The sequence below is a fragment of the Arachis ipaensis genome, chromosome B10 (assembly GCF_059453495.1).
Source record: "Arachis ipaensis isolate K30076 ecotype BB chromosome B10, ASM5945349v1, whole genome shotgun sequence".
Taxonomy (NCBI): Eukaryota; Viridiplantae; Streptophyta; class Magnoliopsida; order Fabales; family Fabaceae; genus Arachis; species Arachis ipaensis.
This window is the reverse complement of record NC_142435.1, coordinates 148,431,431-148,452,323: the sequence shown is the minus strand read 5'-3', so window position 1 is coordinate 148,452,323 and position 20,893 is coordinate 148,431,431. Positions and strand designations below refer to the sequence as shown.

The 20,893-nt window shown below is 30.8% G+C and overlaps 1 protein-coding gene and 1 pseudogene across 1 annotated transcript; both read right to left on the bottom strand.

Annotated features, from left to right (window-relative positions):
- Positions 1 to 10,133: 10,133 nt before the first annotated feature.
- On the bottom strand, positions 10,134 to 12,454 carry LOC107621664 (NADPH:quinone oxidoreductase). The gene is made up of 3 exons (XM_088486431.1): positions 12,165 to 12,454; positions 11,830 to 12,021; positions 10,134 to 10,619 (listed from the first exon to the last, which is right to left on the bottom strand). The coding sequence occupies exons 1-3, from the start codon at positions 12,322 to 12,324 to the stop codon at positions 10,321 to 10,323; spliced, it is 651 nt and encodes a 216-aa protein (XP_088342557.1). The 5' UTR covers positions 12,325 to 12,454; the 3' UTR covers positions 10,134 to 10,320.
- A 1,501-nt stretch (positions 12,455 to 13,955) lies between these two features.
- Positions 13,956 to 14,502, bottom strand: LOC107621841 (calcium-binding protein CML37 pseudogene; annotated as a pseudogene).
- Positions 14,503 to 20,893: the final 6,391 nt, after the last annotated feature.

Here is a 20,893-nt window from a genome sequence, read left to right as displayed (position 1 = left end):
TAATTAAATTTTGTTTTTAGTTACCAAAATTAAAGAACAAGTTTCTCATGTCCGAAACTTTTTTCTTTCTTGTACTAACTGTCACGGGCTCACGGCAATGATAAACATTCCTCGTATCATAATTTATTTATTTATTTACTTTTATATTACGTTACTCGTACTAACCTAAACGAAATATATAACTATACACAATTTCACACATGACTAAAGTTTTTATTTATTTATTTATTTATTATTTAGAGGTGATAATTAAAGTTAGATGCCGTTACAACTAAAAAGCTTTATTAGCAAGCGCACTAATCACTTGCACAACACCATTCATATTATTTTTTTAAAAACATTTATATTTTTTATTTTTAGCAATATTTTTTAATCCAACGAGTAAATGATTAATTCACTGCAAATTTAAATTTTATTTAAGAGTTTATTATTAGTGAATAAGTTACTACATATATAAAATAGAATTTAAATCTCTATCAATTTTTTAAGTGATATAAACTAACTACCTCACTAACCTAGATTAGTTTGTAAACATTCATACTTTTAGAAATATAATTATTTATGATGTGTTTTAATCTAACAAGATAATATTTAGGGATAAATCATTTGATAACAACTACATCTATAAATATTTAGTAACTTATCTTACAAACTTATGACGATAGTATTCTCAATGAATTTTTAATCTAAGAAGAACGTACTAATATTTTATATATATATATATATATATATATATGTGTACTTATTATGTCACTTAAAAATATGATCTTAATAGTTTTTATAAAATTTAAATTTTTAATGTATTTATTTAATATTTATTAAAATAAAAAGCATAAAACTTTTTGCTTATAGTAATCTTAACATATTAGTTAAATTCATAAAATAATTTTCCTTCATTTTTGGATACATTCAACTTTGATTTAAAAAGTATCAAAACACCACAATAAGAAAATAAAAATATTTAATAATAAAAAATTAATAAAAATAATTAAAATATATTTTATTTAATATTTATTAATTATTATTATAATTAATAAATATTAAATAAAATAAATTTAAACTATTACTAATAAAAAAATGTCCAAAATACGCACAAAGAGGATATATAATCAAATACAAAAAGGACAAACATATAAACCAAGCCGTACCCTAAAAAAATTACAAGATGTCACTAAAGAAAAAGATACCAACCCTTCCAACAACACCAATAAAATAGAAAAGTGTCCCTTAAAAGAGAAAGAATAAAACAAATATAATAGGACCAAAGGCTTGGTATGCAATAATTCATATATAAATTCCACAATAATGTATAAACATTTTGAACTACCAACCGTATTTCATAACTATTATATTTTTTTTAAAGATAAAAATATATATAAATTCTGTGAGATTTATATATTCATTTTTTCCCTTTTATCTTAAGTGGTTATTACGTTCCAAAACTTTTAAAGTAGGGTTACCAATTATTTTGCTTAAACTATAAATCACATGAGTTATAAGGTAGCGTTTGTTTTGAGGTACTGAGACAGAGATTGGGAGACTGAGACTCAGTATCATGTTTGTTGGTTCAGAGACTGGTACTAAAATTTCTGTCTCTATTCCTAAAATTTCAATATTTCAGTACCTCCAAAAAGTAGGGACACATGGGACTAAAATTTTTAGAGATGGAGACTGAAACTTTAATAACATTTTATACTTAAAATACCCTCATTTCAATTAATTAATTCTAATTTTACTCTTTGTGCAAATTAAATTAGAGTTTTATTCTTGTTTTAGTTTCTGTCTCCCACTTTGCATCAAACAGAATACTAAGATTTATTTCAATCTCTGTCTCTTAGTCTCTGTCTCTCAGTCTTAGACTTTCCGTCTCTGTCTCTCCACCAAACGCTACCTAGGAGTACGTTTGGAAACGCTTGTGAGTTGTGACAATCAATTATATTTAGATATTTTAGTTAAAAAATAATTTTAAGATATACTTTATTGTGTTTGGAATATGTGAGAAAAAAATTTATATTGAAGAAAAAAATTTAGAGGACCCACTCAATACGGTAACGTTTTTAGAAGTAAAAAAAAATAGTGATGCTAATTAATTCCCAAGCAAAATGGAATTCCTCGGATTAATAGACGCAGCATGATACACGTATGACGTATGTGTATTATTCTAGAACTACATTTTTTGGAGAATATAGATTGTGACTACAGGTTTTTTTTTTTTTTTTTTTTTTTTTTTCCATTTCAACCACTTTAATTTTATTAGTGATGTAGTGGTATGCCTAAATTATGTCAACCACTTCATCATATAAATTTTCTTTTTGATTATTTCAGTTCAATCATTTTAAAAGTATATATCTGATATTATTTCAATACTTTATTTGGTCATATTTTGATTTCTTCTAAAGAATGCATTTGTTCTAAGAAGGCCAAGCAGAGAAGTTTCTCTAACTTTAATAATATGGTCATGAGTCAAATCTTGTCTAAATATTTCAATTAACCATCATTATTTGTTGCTGAAATTCGAGAATAAATTCTTTCAATATTTTTACTCTCAATTTTATTATAAAGTGTAATTTATTTTTACAGAAATTTTGGTAGAACTTAAATTAGTATTTGAATAATAAATTAAGTACCACTCACAGAAACATTAATAAAAATTCTACGGTTACATTTTTTTTTTGTAGAGTAGAGAGGTTAAAGACACCAACAGAAAGACAAAAATAAACAAAATAAAGTAAAACCAACTAATTACATCCTTTCAATTTGAGAGAGCCAAAAGCATCTAAAGAGAGAGTATGAGTTGTGTCTGGAGAGGAAGCATAAAAAACATGGAGCCCATGTGGTAGATTCTGTCCTTTCTTAACCAAAATATCTGCCACCGAATTCGCTTCCCGAAGAATATGGTTCCAATTCACCTGTGGGATTCTTCTCACAAGAATAGCAATATCCTCAAGAAGCGTTGCACAGGGATGCTGGGCCGAGCATCCATTTTTAATAAAATTTATGGCCATTTCAGAGTCCGACTCAACAACCACATACTGGAATTCATTAGCCACTGCGATCTCAAGACCTCTAATAATACTCCATAGCTCAACTTATATGATCGAGCAGCTGCTTAGATTACAATAGAAACCTGTGACAAAACTTCCCAGCTGATTACGAAATACTCGTCCACAACTTGCATTTCCCGTGTGGCTGAAGAAGGATCCATCGACGTTGATCTTAATGAAGTCCTCATTTAGGGGGAACCAACGGATCAAGTCTCGATTAGTATTGGTCTTCTTCGGGGTAATTTTCGCATTCATCACTGCGCCAAACTCATAACTCCTGTTTATAATAGATTCAGCAACCCCTTTAGGATTAGAATTCTTCCCTTCGAACACTTGCTTGTTTTTAGAATACCACAGTGAGGATAAAGTCACTCTGAATTTTACTGACCAATCACCAGAGAAAGACAAGTTTCTAATGAGCCAATCCATATGATTTAGGCTAAAAAAGTCGCCAATACAATTACTGGGCTGCAATAAATTCCAGGTAGCTCTAGCAAAATGACAATCACGAAGCACATGCATAGTCGTTTCATTACCGTGTTGACAACGTGGGCAAGCTGCATCTTGCGACATGAGCCACAAGCCATAAAAAATACTGAATTCTTTCCGGACCTTTTCATCTCCAGATAAGCTTGAAGATTTGATTTTGGACTCTCGGGTTGTCTTGTAAGGAATTATAAGCAGATTTCAAGGAAAAGGCTCCATCAGGGGAGGTCGCCCATGCAATATGATCGCCTTCCTTCCAAGTAGAGGGTGGTGACATAGCCAAGATCTTCTGAACCACCATGTCTAGAAGCCAACTTTTAAGTTTAAAAATATCCCAGCCACCTGAAACGGTAAGAAAATCTGTAAGTAAGATTCCTGAATCAGATATAAAACTTACCTGAGGTTGAAACTTATTTAATCTTCCTAAATTAGGGACCCAGTTATGCTCCCAAAAATTGATTTGTGACCCGTCTCCTATACGCCAAATAGAATTAGATTGAACATCATCCTAAGTCGAGCAGATTCCCTTCCACAGATTAGAATCATTATGCCTCCTCTCAATACGAGGGACCATGTCATTGCTGCATCTATACTTAGCCCTATAAACCTTTAACCAGAGGAAATCTTTCTTCTCGATCAATCCCCAGCCTACTTTCATCATGGAGGCTCAATTCAAATCTTTAGCATGTCTAACCCCAAGCCCACCATAAGGTTTCGGCTTGCTCACTGTCCGCCAATTTAAAAGATGAACTTTTTCTGTTTCTCCCCAAACAAAGCTCATTCATTTACGATCAATAAAATTACAAGTAGCAGTAGGTAATAAAGCAGTTTGCATAGTATGAGAAGGAATAGCAAATAGGACAGATCTCACCAAAGTGGTTCTCCCCGCTAAGGATAGGGTGGAAGCCTTCCAATTGTTAAGTCTCCTTTTGACCTTAGCTTCAATCTCCTTGTACGTATCCTTTGTCACTCTTGAATGGATGATCGAAACTCCCAAATATTTACCCAGGTCATCCGTTCTAGAGAAATTCAAGAAATTGCTTATATCATTCCTCATTTGGTGTCCCACATTCTTAGAGAAGAAAATTCTCATTTTTTCACTGCTATTTTTCTGTCCAGAGCTCGTGTAAAAAGCTTATAAAACTCTCTTGATGATGTCAACTTGTTCCATATTAGCTTCTGAGAAAAGGATCAAGTCATCCGCAAAACAAAGATGGGATAACTCAGAAGCCTCCCAACTAAGACGAATGGGCTTCCAAAACCCCAAACTGACCGCAGAATTAATAAGATGAGACAACCTTTCCATGCATAGAACAAAAATATAAGGAGATATTGGATCACCTTGCCGGATACCCATAGTAGGACAACATTCATTTAAGGCATCACCATTCCAAAGAATTGTCATCCTAGTAGTGGAGATGCAAGTACATATGAGCTCAATGATGTTCAGGGGGAGGCCAATGTCGTTCAAAGTATCTCCAATGAAACTCCACTTCAACCTGTCATAAGCTTTTTCTAGATCAATTTTAATAGTCATCCACCCTTTAGGACCTTTCTTATTTCTCATAGAGTGAATGACTTCTTGAGTGATGATAATGTTGTCTGAGCTCTGTCTCCCAGGAGCAAAGCTGCATTGGGTAGGACTGACAATCTTATCCATCACTCCTCTCAACCTGTTAGCCAGGGTCTTCATAATCACCTTGTAAGAGACATTACAAAGACTAATGGGTCGCATTTGTTTCAGATTAATAACAGGTTCCACTTTTGGAATAAGCGTAATGAGAGTTTCATTTATTTTCCCTACTTTCGCAGGGTTCATAAAGATTCCCTTAACAAGCTTATACAAATCAAGACCAACTCTATCCCATTAATTTTGATAGAAAACTGCTTGAATACCATCAATACCAGGTGCTTTAAGGCTTTCCATATTGAAAACTGAATCCTTAATCTCTGATAAAGAAAGCATATTGCCAATAGCATCCAGATCTCCTTGAGGAAGGGTAGGAAAAGAATTCCTCAAAATAAACTCAGAATCAAGGGTATCATCAGAGTAAAGATTGAAGTAGAAATTAGAAGCCATATTTTTCAGGGTAGTTTTATCACTAACCCAATTACCATCAATATCTTGGAGGCTGTCCACCTTGTTCCTTCTTCTTCTAGCTAAGGTAGTACCATGAAAATATTTTGTATTGCGGTCTCCAAACTCAATCCACTTGCATCTAGATTTCTGGAACCACATCACCTCTTCTTGGAAGAGAATCTCTTCATAATCCTTCTAAAGAGAAGCCTGTAAGTCTTGAAGAAAGTGATTATTCTGAAAATTCATGTTATCTGCAATCCCCTGTAAACGCCTAATAATTCTGCTTTTCCTTTTGTGAATATTTCCAAACACATTAAAATTCCAGGATTTAACTGCATTTTGAAAATTAAAAATACATTCAGACCAAGAACCGGCAAGATTCCAATTATTGTTCACTATATTAGGAAAGTCTGGGTGTGTCAGCCAGGCAGCCATAAATCTAAAAGGTCTACGACGATCATTTTCATGGTTGGGAGGAGAATGATCAGACTTGAAGCTAGGAAGGTGTTTGATATTAGCATTTGGAAATCGAATTTGCCATTCCAGGTTACAAAGCCCACAGTCTAAATGCTCAACCAAATCACCCCTTCTCCAAGTATAAGGCCATTCAGAGAAATCCAGGTCAAAAAGGCTAGTTTCAGAGACATAGGATTGAAAGTATTCACACGCATTTCTATTACTACCTGACACACCCCTACATTCATGATCATGAAGAGTAGCGTTAAAGTCACCTATCAGGCACCAGGGAAGCTCACTATCAAAACTGAGATTACAAATATTATTCCATAAAGTTCTATGATTAGTCCGTTGGAGGCTACCATAAATAGCAGAGAGTAACCAAGGCTCGGAATTTCTATAACTAACTTTCATGTAAACAATTTGGTAATTATGACTGAGGACTTCCACCTTCCAGAGACTAGTATCCCAGAGGCACCAAATATCGCCAGAATATCCTCTAACCTCTTCAATAAAACTACCATTTAACCTAAACTTCTCCCAAACCAATCTACCACGAGCACCACTTATATGAGTTTCAACCAAAATTAGAAAACTGACCTTATATTCCTTTCGCAAATCTCTTATGAGGCTAGAGAAAGCTTTTTCCCTGCCCCTCTGCAATTCCAAACTAAAAGATTCATAAATAACAACACGAAGAAAGAAGGTCACCAGACCAGAGACCCTCAGCACATGGCCTTCGCTGTCGCACCCCGAACTAGCCAGGTTAGTCAAATTTTGATCCTCTTCGCCCTGATGGAGGCTCCCTTTAGGCGGAAAAGTTTCTGATGGCTTGTCCGGTGGAGGATTTTCTTTGTGACTTAGTTGTTTTCCCCCTCTCGTAGAAGCTTCACCCTGGTTGAAAAAGGAATTCTTCACTACGTGTGCCGCCATGAAATTCTCGGACTGTATTTTGAAGTCTGTCAGTTGTAGTTGCTCTCTTTGAAGTCTTTGCATACTCTCAAGCATCTCTTGTTCCCTCGCCACCATCTTAAGGTTTCTTGATGCGGATGCACTTGACTGAGCCATAACTAACGATTTCTTAATTTTAATGCCTTTTTTATCAATTTCCTTTAGTTTGGGCTTAGTTGGTTTCCCAATTTTTTTAGGCCCAAGATTAAAAGAGAGGCCTTTCTTCTGAACTTGAGGATTTTTTCCTGCGCTTGGTTTTAGCACCCACTTCTGCTCTTGTAATATTGTCCCATTGGCTTTATCTACTGCCGGCTTTTCAACTTGGACCGGGTCTATTGCCCCCTCCTTCATTCATCACTGATTCCATAACCGGCCCAATAGGCATGGGGCTGTTTTGCTCATTATTGCATGCATTAATATCCTCCAAGATTTCCTCATTCTTGTCATCATATAACACATTAAACCTTGACCCCTTATCCATGATTTGATTACCGTTACTATGAGATCCTTCCTTACTTGTACCAAGATCCTTGATTTGATTAAATGGTCTCTTAGCATGTTGCGGCTTTTCTGGTTTCCTTTTATGAAATTTTTGGACCATCATCGAAGGCCCAAATTTTGGGGAAAGTTGATTATTACCCGATTTATTATCCATAATCAGCTTATCCGTGATCTTCTTTTGTATCCCATGATTAGCGGCTTCCAAATCTCCCTCAAACACCACTTGTTTTCCTTGCGCCACCTCCGCCCTGTGATCCTCCCTAGCCGCCGGTGTTTCCCCGCATAACTCTGACCGATAACCATAGATCCTGCAATTGAAGCAAATAAGATGGAGATCCTCGTATTCAATGTTAAGCGTATTACCGAGCACCGATATTCTTGGCACCATCTTCCTTGATAAGTCAATTTTCACACAAATCCTAGCGAAACAACCTCTCGAGTGAATACATGTGGTTCTATTAACTTTTAGCATAGTTTCAATGGCTGAGCCGACTCTCCATAAGAAGTGGTGATTGTATAGCTCAATAGGCAAATTTGGGATACGAATTCACGCAGCAATCTTTTTCACTTGTTGCTCTCAAGATAAGAAAAATGGTCTCCATCTTTGTACTATCAAATAATGTCCCGCCACTATCCATGGTCCTCCAAGAAGGGTATGAGAATAGTCTTCTTCTTCTGCAAAATGAACCAAAAAAAATCTCGATCCATATCAATAACACTAATCTTAATTTTATTTGTCCAGTCTCTATTCAGACGTTGCTCCATGAATCCTAAATGGATTCTTTTTCCAAGGACTTTGACAATGAGAGCAGCATGCCAGGGCTTGCACCATTCATCAAATTCTTCTTTTGATACTTTGATCTCTGGACAAGGATTAAAAGGTTTCTCCCTCTTCAATAAGTCCTCATCTTCTTTATACCACCGATCTGCCGGATTTGATTCATCCTCATTGATAGTTTCGTTAGAAAAGTTATTATCTTTGTCCATCAAACCTGGTGTAACCAAGAAAGACTCTTTGTAAGATAACTTTAGTTCCGTGATCTTCTCCCCCACACTATCGGCAAGGATTTCCATGCCGACCCCCGGCTAGTTGAGATCAACGTCTCGCGCCTTAACTTTTTTAGTACTGCGTTAAACAAGATCGAGGACTTGGGTAGAAACCCTAGGAGAGCTATTGTGGTTCTCCATTTCTCACAATGATGAATCCCCACGGTTGCATTTTGATGGGGTTAATTTTAGGAAGTAACGTAATGTTTTAGTGTACATATATTAATATGAGGTAAATTTTAAGAATTTTTATGTAGAATTTTATATACTCTACGTAATAAGTTTTTTTTTAATTTAATTTTAAACTAGTCGAAGATCAATGAATTGTTTGAATCTCTATTCATTTTTACAGAAATTTGATTTTTATAAATATATTATTTTTTTTGTTTTTGGTCTTTTTTTGCCTACAAAATGGTCCCTAAGGTTTAACTTAGTTTTAAAATCGTCCTTCAAATGGAAATATCCTTCCCCCTTCTTCCCCAAAATCAACCAGAAGCAGAAGCTGAACCAGAAGCTGAAGCTAAATAGAAGCAACACCAATGAAACAACAACCAGAAGCAAAGAACAACAACAACAATGGATAATGAAATCAGAAGAACAACAACAACAAAAGCAACTAGAAGCAGAAGAACAATAACAACAAAAGAACAACAACAACAAAAACTTAGAACTCAGAAAATCATCATCATCATCAAAACTCAGAACCCATAACTCAGAACTCAGAAAAAACAATGGATAATGGAATCAGAAGAATAAAAACAACAAAAGAACAACAACAATAGATAATGGAATCATAAAAAAGAAAACAGAAGAAACCAGAAACCAGCGAGGAATAACGACGACTGAAAACCGAGCGAGGAGGAGGATCAAAAACGGTGAGCGGCGCGCGACGTCCACCCTCGCGGATCTGCTGGCGTCGACGTCGAGTCAAGAAGATGAGTAGCAGTAAGATTTGGCGGTGAGATCCAGCAACGACAATGAGAACTGAACGAAGAAGAGCAGCAATGACGGCAACAAAGAGCAGCGGCAGCGGCGGCGAGGACCCTTCCCTTCCCTCTCTTCTTCCCTGAAAACCCCCCTCCACCCTTCTCCCTTAACACGTTTTTCTTTCCCCTTTTTCTCTTTATTCGTTTTCTTTCTTTTTTTTTTATTTTAAATTTTTTATTAGGAATAATTTAGTAATAAAAATTAAAAAATTAATAAAAAAGACGATTTTAAAACTAAGTCAAACCTTAGAGGACCATTTTGTTAAAAAAAAAAGGTCGGGGACGAAAAAAAATTTCATCCCCTACAACCTTAGAGATCAAAATTGTACTTAACCCTATTATTTTATTATATCTTATTTAAAAACAATCACATCCTAATTGAAGTTATAAATCTTTAAAGTAAAAATTTATATGTAATTGTCTTTATATAAAGTTAATAATTAAAAATTATTAAATAATTTAATATATTTAATTAAATTACTATTTAATATTTTTAATTATCAATTTCTTATAAATACAATTATATATGAATTTTCACGGATTTTTAAATTTATAGCAGCACTACCAACTCAAAAATAATACAATTTTTAGAATCTCGAATATAATTGAATGCATTATCCTTGGTAGTTGAAGTTTGCACCAAGCTAAGGAGGACGAAAAAAAAAATTACAAGTTTAATGATGAGTGGAATTTAATTGATGAACATAGTGTTGTTTTCTCCACCCTTTTTATTTATGCTTGTTTGTGTTGTTACCCTTATAGCAAGTTATTAACACTTGCCTTGAAGTCTCATCGTAAAAGCTTGCAAGGACAAAAGAATTTCCTTAAGATCCTCCTTCGTATCGGAATCAACTAAGTCGCCGTCGACGTTGAACTTCCCCGGTGGCCGGTGAGCATTCATGTAGAACTCCGGTTTGTTGATGAAATGGAGATCAAGGACCACTCCGATTTGCCGGAGATGGTACTGCGCTCTTCTCCCGCCACCCACGGCGCTTACGGCGGCCGCCGCTTTTCCTGCCCATACATTTGGTGGTCTTGATCCCCAGTCTAGTGCATTCTTCACAATTGCTAATACCATAAACACAAATAATGGCAGTTAGTAAATAAATTATCTTTGAATCTTTGATGATTTCCTTTGTAAACACATAATAATAGTGTATTTTAATGGTAAAAACTCACGTATAGTTATCTTAGTTAAAAACTTTTAAATAATTTGATATATTTGATTCAAGTGTTATTTAATGACTTTTAAATTTGTAACTTCACATGAATACAACTGCATATAAATATTCACTTAATTTGATTTAAAATAGTTGTCAATTTTAGTATGGATAATGTGACATTAGTTTTTCGATTTTGTTAGGTAGACAATGACTTTCGTAAATAATGTGAACAATAAGTTTTAAAATTGACCTAATAAAATAAAAACACACTATACCCCTACAAAAATCACAAGTGAAAAAGAGATATTACTGTATGTATAATTGTATTGTTCACCGTCCTTATACTTTTCCTTAATTTTTTTATATTGTGATAATTCAATAAAAATTAATTCCATTATGTTTCATTTATACAATGTTATTTATTCTTATAATTTTAAGTATTATCAAGATATATTCTTTCTTTTTTCACTTGTACCTCTATTCATTAGTGTTTTGTATACCTAGTATATATATGCACAAAATATTTAACATTACTTTAAATATTTTAAAAGATAGGTTTTTATTAGGTAAAAACTCAGGTGAAGTTGACTTCATGTGAAGTTGATATTTGAGAGCCGTTAGATAAAAATTTAGTCAAATCAGTCAAATTATCTAACGAACTCTCAGATATCAATTTCATATGAAGTCGTCTGCACCTGAGTTTTCACTTTTTTATTAATATGTTTCTTTTTTTAAAAAATATATATGAGTTATATTTGTCTACAAAAGAGCTAATAGTAGATAATCTTAAGAATGAAATGGCAGTAACATTATCCATGTCATGTCTAATATATATATCCACTATAATTAAGATATTATTATCCTTATGATTACGGAAAAAGAAAAATTGATTATATTAGAAATTAATATCAGGTTACATGCATAATTATATTAAGATGTCCAGTTAACAGTACAAAAGAACAAGAAAATTGCGTGAATAATCAGAGTATAATAATTTCTATATTATTGTTATTTAATCATAATGTTTGTATTTCTCTCTTTCAAGATATTAGATTATTAAATCAAATATTTTTGTGGTGAGAATTGAAGAAGAATTAGAAAAATAAAATTCTTACGAGTGACAGAGTAGTTGTAATCAGGGGAAGCAAAGAGACAGCAATCGGCTTCTAGAATCTTCTGCCGGAACTCTTCAACTTCTGCCGGAAACCTCCCGTCCACTTCAAGATCGGTGTTTAGCATCGGCAGCGCCGCCGTCTCCACGTATTCCACGTGGAGTCCTTCAATTTGCTCCTTACTTAATTCTATCGCTGTATTATGATATGATATCAGAATTTTTATGACAGAAATATTAAAAATTAGATCATTAAAGACGTGTTAAATATATAAATATTTATATATTTTTTTATTAATTTAAATATTTTAAAAGAAATTAAAAAAAAAAAAAAAGTACCAGAACGAATGAGGCCTCTGTTATAAGAAGCTTTGCGGAGAGAACCGCATATGGCTGCAACTTGAATGACTGGTTTCTTTGAAATGATTGAAACTGCAACTTCTTCTTCCTTTTCATTCTCACCATGTTTGCTTCTCTTGCTGCAATTTGGATATGACATGGCGTAACCACACACCAAAAAAAGGGAAGAGAATAATCGATTATTTTATGTTATACTATGTTTGACTCTTTGATATTTTTTTACCAGAGTCTTCATAGTAGAAATTGTGTAAGATGCAACCACTGGGTCAAATGTGGCTGCTGCTAGGAATTGAAATTCATGATTTTGATAACAATACAATTTTTAAACTGATTTTTTTTTTGTGTGTTCTATGGTATTTCACAGTTCTATAAATTAATAATTATAATGGGTTATTGTGTAACAATCCAAACCACCCGCTAGCACGATATTGTCCGTTTTGGCACACAAAACCTCACGATTTTGCTTTTGACGATAGAGATGATAGCCGAAGCTCTTCACACTCACTCGTCAAAACGCGTCATGCTAGGAAGATGTATCCACACCCTTATAAGGCATGCTTCGTTCTCCTCCCCAACCGATGTGGGACAATATCGTGCTAGCAGGTGGTGGTCTGGGTTGTTACATATTGCATGTACAAAGTAGAGTTCGAATTCTTAACACTTACTTAAGCAGACGAAGACGAGTGAATTGATCACTCAATCAATACAAATTGATTAATCTTTAAATTGATTATTTGTATAAAAATATTTTTATGCAAATATAATATTAAAAATTATTAGATAATTTAATATATTTAATTTAACATAACATGTATTTATGTATTTGTTATCATCTTCACATATATAATACATCTTTAAATAAATAGTCATGTTTTTTATTGTCCACTGTAATTTTTTATTTTGTTTCTAATTTACAAAATGAATTATTTTAGTCTCATTTTAAACCATTAAAATTTACTAAAAAAAAGTATATATGAAATAATATCTAAAAAATAAAAATTAAGAAGTAATTAATTGATTACGGAAGACCAATTTAAAATTTTATTCTATATATAAAGCCAATTATCTAGCTTAAACAATAAAATTTTGGCCTAGTTTTTCTAAGGAAAAATCGAAAAGGGAATATCGTAGTGGTGGCTCATTGATGGTTCTAAATCTTCTAGAGGTGGTAGTCAAGTACTATTCTTTTTATTATTTTATATTTATCCATTTATTTATATATTTTGGTTTTTTAGGACAAATTTCTCTTCATTTTGTAACATCTCTCAAACCGTCGCAAACTAATTCCCATTGCAAGTTAACACTACTTGAGCACAATAACATCTCATGAGAGGTTACCTGATAATTATATTAATTTGGTTAAACTCAAATTAATTTTTTTTTTTTTTGCTAAGTTGCTTTCTCCAAGGTTAAGACTACCCTAATTGAAATAATTTTTTTTTTGGACATGGCTTAATTGAAATATTTATATTTTTCCATTTGCTATCTTTGGGCTTTATTTATCCTTTTTTTTATTTCAAAATGAATTATATGACCAAATAAAAAATCTGAATTCGAATTTTTTTGTAATATGTGAGACTAAAATTTTGTCCAAACAAATTGATTCAATCCAACCCAAAATACAAAAAAGTCACAATTAGTACCAAAAAGAAAGTTACAATAAAATAAATAAATAAACATTAGCTGATTGGTCGAGTGGTTAGCTTACTCGACCGCTTAAACAAGTGTCGAGGGTTCGAATCCTGCCTTATGTATGCAATCCTTAGCCTGTTTAAACAAATATTTAAAATTCGAATCTTATTTTATATACGTAACAATCTATTAACAAACAGATGTATATTCAACTCCCATCATGATTACAAATTCTTGAAAGCTAAGAAGGCCATCACCATTGAGATCAAAATGTTTGATCATAAGTTCACATTCATCAATAGATTTTGATTCTCCCAACTTTCCAAGCATCCTTTTCAAACTCTTTGGAGTTATGAACTCACTCAACTCTTCAACATCAATATACATCTCAAACGCTTCTTTTAAATCCTTCAACATCTCTTCTTCCCCGGACTCTTCCATCAACTCAACAAAATCATTCAAACTCAAGAATCCATCGCCGTCCGAGTCCCACGCGGCGATGGCCATTTCGGCATCTTCATGCCGAAACTCGCCACCTAAGATGGCCACATGGTTCTTGAGCTCCAAAGGGGAAATTTTTCCATCCCCATTTTCATCAAAATATTTTAAAGCACTCTCAAACTCTACCATGCTCATCATCACTATAAAGTAAACTAATTAATTAAATTGCTACCAATTAACAATTTTGTAATTATATGAAGCATATTGGAATGAATGCATTGTGGGGGTTTTATATGCTATGTTTGTGGCGCGTTAAGATTGTGGCGTGTAAAGTAAATTTCCATTGTTCTTAATAGGAAGGAAAGAAGAAAAGCCATGTAAATTGCGTGGATTTTATAGAATGAGAATATTAAATTGGATAAAACAACGCGTAAGTACCACTTTGGATAAAATTTTGTATTTTTTATCAATTATTTTAATATAAATTGTAAAAAGTATATAAAAGATATAATATTTTGGTTGAATTATACCGTTGATGTTGATGTTATGGATCAATACTATTCATGAGATATAACAACTAAATTAATTAATGTTTGATTAATTTGGACTAATAAAGTTTTCGACAATATCAAGGGGACGAAAAATAATTAATTTAAATAATTTAAATTTGTCTTATTTAATATTTATTTATTATAGAATATATTAAATAAAATCGATCAAAATTAATAAATTTTGATAATTTTTTGTTACAAAAAAATTTTGTAAAATTTTTTATGTAAGATGTGACCCATTTGATCAAAATTTAAATCAATTTGGATTTGCAGGTAATTGCATTCACTCTTTCCCTTCATATATAACATTAAAAACAGTTTCAGTTATAAAATACTATGATTAGGTAATCAAAAAGTGACATCTTGATTCATTTGAATCATGTTTAACTAATTCAAGAAACAACAATCCATCTCTTATTTTTTATTAATTTATGACCATACTTAATTATGAATATAAAAAGGATAAAATAAATTTTTTATCTTTGAAGTTTGATAAAAATTTTAAAAATATTCATAAATTTGTAGTTTATTTTAATTTTATTTTAAAAATTTTCGATTTACATCAAATATATTTTTGACAGTTAAATTTTTAAAAAATTTAAGATCAATTCAACAATAATGCATGATAATTATATTTTATTTATTTATATTAAAAATTGTTCTTATATATATAATTGTTATTGAATTAGTTCTAAATTTTTTAAAAAATTAGTCACTAGAAATATATTTAATGCAAATCGAAAATTTTTGAGATAAAATTGAAATAAAATAAAATTTAAGGATATTTTTAAAACTTCTATCAAATTTAAAGGAAAAAAAATATATTTTACTCCTATAAAAATATTATTTCATAATAGTAATCCCCAATAATAGTTCATTGACTGAAAATGGATTATTATTGTAGAAACAAATGATAATGTATATATCTATCTCACCACTTCAATTAATTAATCAGGGGGTTCTCTTCTAAAATTGTTCACAACTTACTAATTTACAATCCCTTTATTAGAATGTAGAGTTCAACTCAAAATCTTGTCTTTTTGGCTGGCATCCAAACTAGTAGTCTAGTATATGTTAAGAGATTCAATTGTTTTTATTTAAAAAATAAATAAATAATCTGAATGAATTGAAGTAGCTAGAGAGGAAGCATGTGAGTGTGAGTGAACCTGCCCATCTCTATAGTCAAATCACATGTTTGTAAATTGTTCATTACATTTCATAGATTCTCATCATGCTCCATTTGAACTTTTTATTTTTAACATGATGAAAGAAATGGTGTATAGCTGGGTTATGGGGTGTATGGTGATTTATTGGCGTATGATGGCTGTTTAAGAGAAATCGGACCGTCCGATTGGAGGTATTGAAAATTCTGGGTCCGATTTGTATACTGGCAGAAAATCCTGGATCCGATTTCTGTATCCATGAAATTCTGCAATAAAAATCCTGGGTCCGATTTTAGAAAATCATGGGTTCGATTTGTGTCCCTCTCTCTTTGCAATGAAATCGAACGGTCCGGTTTCTTCTCACTAAAACAAAAAATTAAATGCCGTCACAACCGTGTATATCTCCCCAATACTCCATAACTCAGCATAACTCACATATCAACCTCATATTAAAAAAAATTAGTCGCTCCATTTTTATCCTCCAATAAATATTAAATTCGATAGAGATAATTAAGAGACACAGATTCGTATTCATCTGTACCAACTTACGTTGGTTGAACATTATTATTTTACAAATATATGGTTAAATACTTTCATTTAATTTGGACCAAAGGCACTTTATTCGATCCAAACCCACAATCTTAAAACATAACTAGATCATAAAATAATTTGATACAAATAATCCTTTTTTAAATCTGCAATGAATAAATTATAATTTGAATGACTACTAATTTGATTATCGGGGTGATTCTTTTAAATATCACCTCTATTTGATTTATAAATTATAGTTGATTAAAAGTTTTTATTTTTTCAAATATCAACTTAAGTAGTTACTATTTAACAAGTATATAGATTCATTTAAGAAAATTTTATAAAAGTTAACAATTAATTTGATAGGTCGTTATAATATTTTATTTTTACATACACTAAAAAATAAAAAGTATAAAAATATCACTATTAGATTACGTATTTATTAATATTTAAATCCTATTATGAAATTTAATTATTTAATAATGTAATATAATTTAATAGTTGAATTAATAAAATTTATTAAGCATAAGAATATATATATATATATAAAGACATATTCTCGGTTATAATTCTATCTATATTTTAATTTGAAAAATTCTAATTGGAAACCCAAACGCACGTTATGATGATCCTTGATGTAACTTCATTGATTAGATCAAGATCTCACTTCTAATTTAAAAATTATTATACCCTAATTTTAAAAAATAAAAACAAGCATATATTTGTCCACTTAATTGTGTCGGTTCATGGCTATGTGTTTTTCCATTTTTGAATTCATGAAACCGACACTATAGTAGGTTTTCAGAACATTATTATTCACAACAATAATAATTAATTAAGATATTATAATTATTGATAAGTCCCATTTTCTAGGGGGGTCCTACGCTGCTAATCATAGTGCTACTTTAGTTTATTAACAATTATTACAATTACAACTTTTTAATTAATCCAAATCAATGATAACCGATCGTGAATCTTTAGTTCACTTTCCTGAACAAATAATATTAATCTTTTTGGGACTAATACGTTAGATTAGGGTTGCATGGACCACGGCATCATTACTAGACCACAAAGTGAAAGCATTTTTTTTTTACTATTAAAATATTAAAATTATTATTTATATACTAAAATTAACTATTAATATATTTATGTATAAATACATATGTGATTTAATTTATTTATAATATGTATTTATATTTAAATTGTATTTTATATTAATAATTTATTTTAATATACACGTAGTATAATTATAAAGTATTTATCATTGTATACAATTATCAATTTTGTTGAAAAATACAATAAAAGTTTGTCTTTCTTCTCAACATAAAATGTATAATAAAAATATACACAAAAATAGTAAAAACATATATTATTGTTTTTAAATTTAAAAATTTTGTGAATATCTTAATTTTAGAAATTTTGGTCAATAAATAAGAAGTATTGGATCCAACAATGACTTATCTAATTTTTATATAAAAGAAGGGAAGAAAAAACAAAATTTCAAGTTAGTGATTTCACCTCTCTTCTGGTTAAGATAATATTTAAAATTCTAAATTCTAAATTTTAAATTCGGATACGCAGTTATTAAAAAAAATTAATTTTAATGTACTGTCAGTGTAAAATAATTTTATACATATATTCAATTACGTAATATCACATCAATAAAAATAACTATTTTTTACATTAACTACGTAAATGATCATAAAAAAAACAAATATAATTGTATGAGATCAAAATTAACCCTTATTAAAATTGAAATTTATTTGTTGATTTCACCCCTCGTGTGTTTCATCATATGTACAAAGAAATTAAACTTGCTTGCGTAATGAGTCGTCCTAGAAAAAAGAAGGTGCCAAAAAGTTAAGGACTCAAAAGATATGGAAAAAAATATATATATAGAATATGAGGAAAATCATATAAATTAATAGGACCCGTGACATGGTAAAAATCCAGATATAGAACAAAAGAGCACAGACCAATTCAGCTGAAATCACGCTCTGTGTTTTTGCATCAACACTTTTCTGTCTTCTTATAAATTAATAGATTGAACTCCTCTCTCAAAAGTATAAATTGTGGATTATATACATATAAGAGAAGGTTAATTAGGTTAATTAGTTTAAAGAATAAAAACAATTAATTCTTTATGTCCATGGTTATTATGGTAGTCTAGCGAGTTAAATCTCAATTTGACTTCTGAAATTTGGCCTGATACTCAGAATAATTCTCACAATTTTGTTGGTCTCAATTAGAACTCCCAAATTTGCAATCGTGGCTTCGTCTTGTCCCCTGTGATAATCTCCATCACTGATGGTGCAATTGCATGACATGATGGACACTACTTAAACGACAAAGCATTGGTTTCGCGTCCAAACCTTTTGAAAACCACGTAGTGTAAGGGTTTTTTTGATGTTTTGCAACTTATGATCGTCGTCGAAAGAGAGTTTTAACTCACAAAAAACCGAAAAAATGTGGTTTTCAAAGATTTTGGGCGCAAACCAATGTGTCGTCGCTTAAGTAGTATCCACTGTGTCATGCAATTGCCTCAAATTAGCATTCTGGTGATAGAGATGATCGTAAGAGCAAGTTGGAGCTACGATTGCAAATTTGGGAGTTCTAATTGGGGTCAAAAATTGTGAGGATCATTTTGAGTATCAAGCTAAATTTCAATAGTCAAATTGAGATTTAACTCTAGTTTAGCACACCCCACATTTAATTTGTACTATTTAGACAATTTTTTAAATAAAAGAATGTTTAGAGACATATATAAAGTGTATATATTATGCTTCTAATCTTACTTTTATTAAATACTTCTAATCTTCCTAAAGGTGTATTTGGTCTATAAAACTCCTAATTTATATTATAAAATTATTCTAGTATACTTATACTATAATAATACAGTAATTATGATATTTTAAAAAATATTACTAAAATTAAAGTAATATTTTTTATTATTTAATAATATTTTTTAAAAAATATTACTAAAATTAAAATCACTATTATAGAATCATTTTAGTATGTCCATACTATAATAACTACGTAATTATGATATTTTAAAAAGTATTATTAAAATTAAAATAATATTATTTTATTATTTAATAACGTTTTTTAGAAAACGTAGCTAAAATTAAAGTGACACTATTATAAAGTTATATTAGTATATTTATACTACGATAACTATGGCGATTATGGTATTTTAAAATAAAAATATTATTAAAATTAAAGTAATATTTTTTATTATTTAGTAATGTTTTTTCGAAAATATTACTAAAAAAAAGATACTAAAATGTAAAAAATAATATGACTTTAATTTTATCAATATTTTATAGCCATTATAAGTACAAGCATATTAAAATGAGTCTAATAAAATAAAAATATATTACATCCTAAATTAATCATTTAAATTTTAATATTAAGATAACTATCTGCACATCTAGTGAATTGAATATTCGATATATCTATTATTCACATTATTTAGAATTTTTATTGTCTACCTATTATTTTTCATTACAAATATATTTAACAAATTAAATAAAAGTTTTATAGCATCCTAGGCACACATAAATAGACAAAGCATAATGTAGCATTTATTTTACTTTTACATAATGACAAAGTGATACATCTTAATTCCTGTGTTGAGATCTGCACTTCTACTGGAAAGCATATACCATCTAGAAGGCATCTACCAAACAAAAAATCTTCACCTATCTTTTTTATTTTCCCCCTTTGTTGCAAATTGAAGCAATATTCAATGATTTTACCCAAAAATACATAATGTCTAAAATCATTGTATAATATGGGTGTTGAATTAGTGAGATAAGAGATAGGACCCCGGAGGGTACAAAAGAGAATGGAGTACAGTCTGTAATATCCCACTGAATTCTACTTCTACAGCAAGTGTATATATGTGTAACCTCCACTACACTACTACTATACTTGATGACCCATACACACACCCACCATTAGAGGTGATAACAACACTACCCAAATTTGTAGATATTTATTTCACTTTTATTCGTTTAAGACGGGTAATTATCCGTTCTGATATTAGGTAAATTCTTTTGCGGAGAAGAGTCTTAGACGGGATGGGACAAGATCAAATTTAGGTAATATTCATCTCTACCTGTCTTAATATATATAAAATAATTAATAAAAAAATTAATATTATTGTATTATATTTAAATTTTGATCTTAATTTATGTTATGTATGTGGTGATGGTTATATAAATTTTAAAATTTAATTTTATTTGTTGGATTTTAATAATTATAGAAACGGATACCAGCTGATTAGGGTTTAACTTTTTACTCCTCGCGAATAAGAATAAGACGGATTCTATACGGATTATTATAGAATAGGATCGAGTAAAACAAAAATCTGCCTCCTACCCGTCCC

What these genes read in the sequence shown, in the direction of transcription:
- LOC107621664 (XM_088486431.1), bottom strand. Translation starts at nt 12,324, where the DNA reads ATGTCATATCCAAATTGCAGCAAGAGAAGCAAACATGGTGAGAATGAA. An exon ending in CAGAGGCCTCATTCGTTCTG is followed by an intron (nt 12,022 to 12,164) that starts GTACTTTTTTTT and finishes ATCATAATACAG; the next exon opens with CGATAGAATTAAGTAAGGAG. An exon ending in TTACAACTACTCTGTCACTC is followed by an intron (nt 10,620 to 11,829) that starts GTAAGAATTTTA and finishes TTATGGTATTAG; the next exon opens with CAATTGTGAAGAATGCACTA.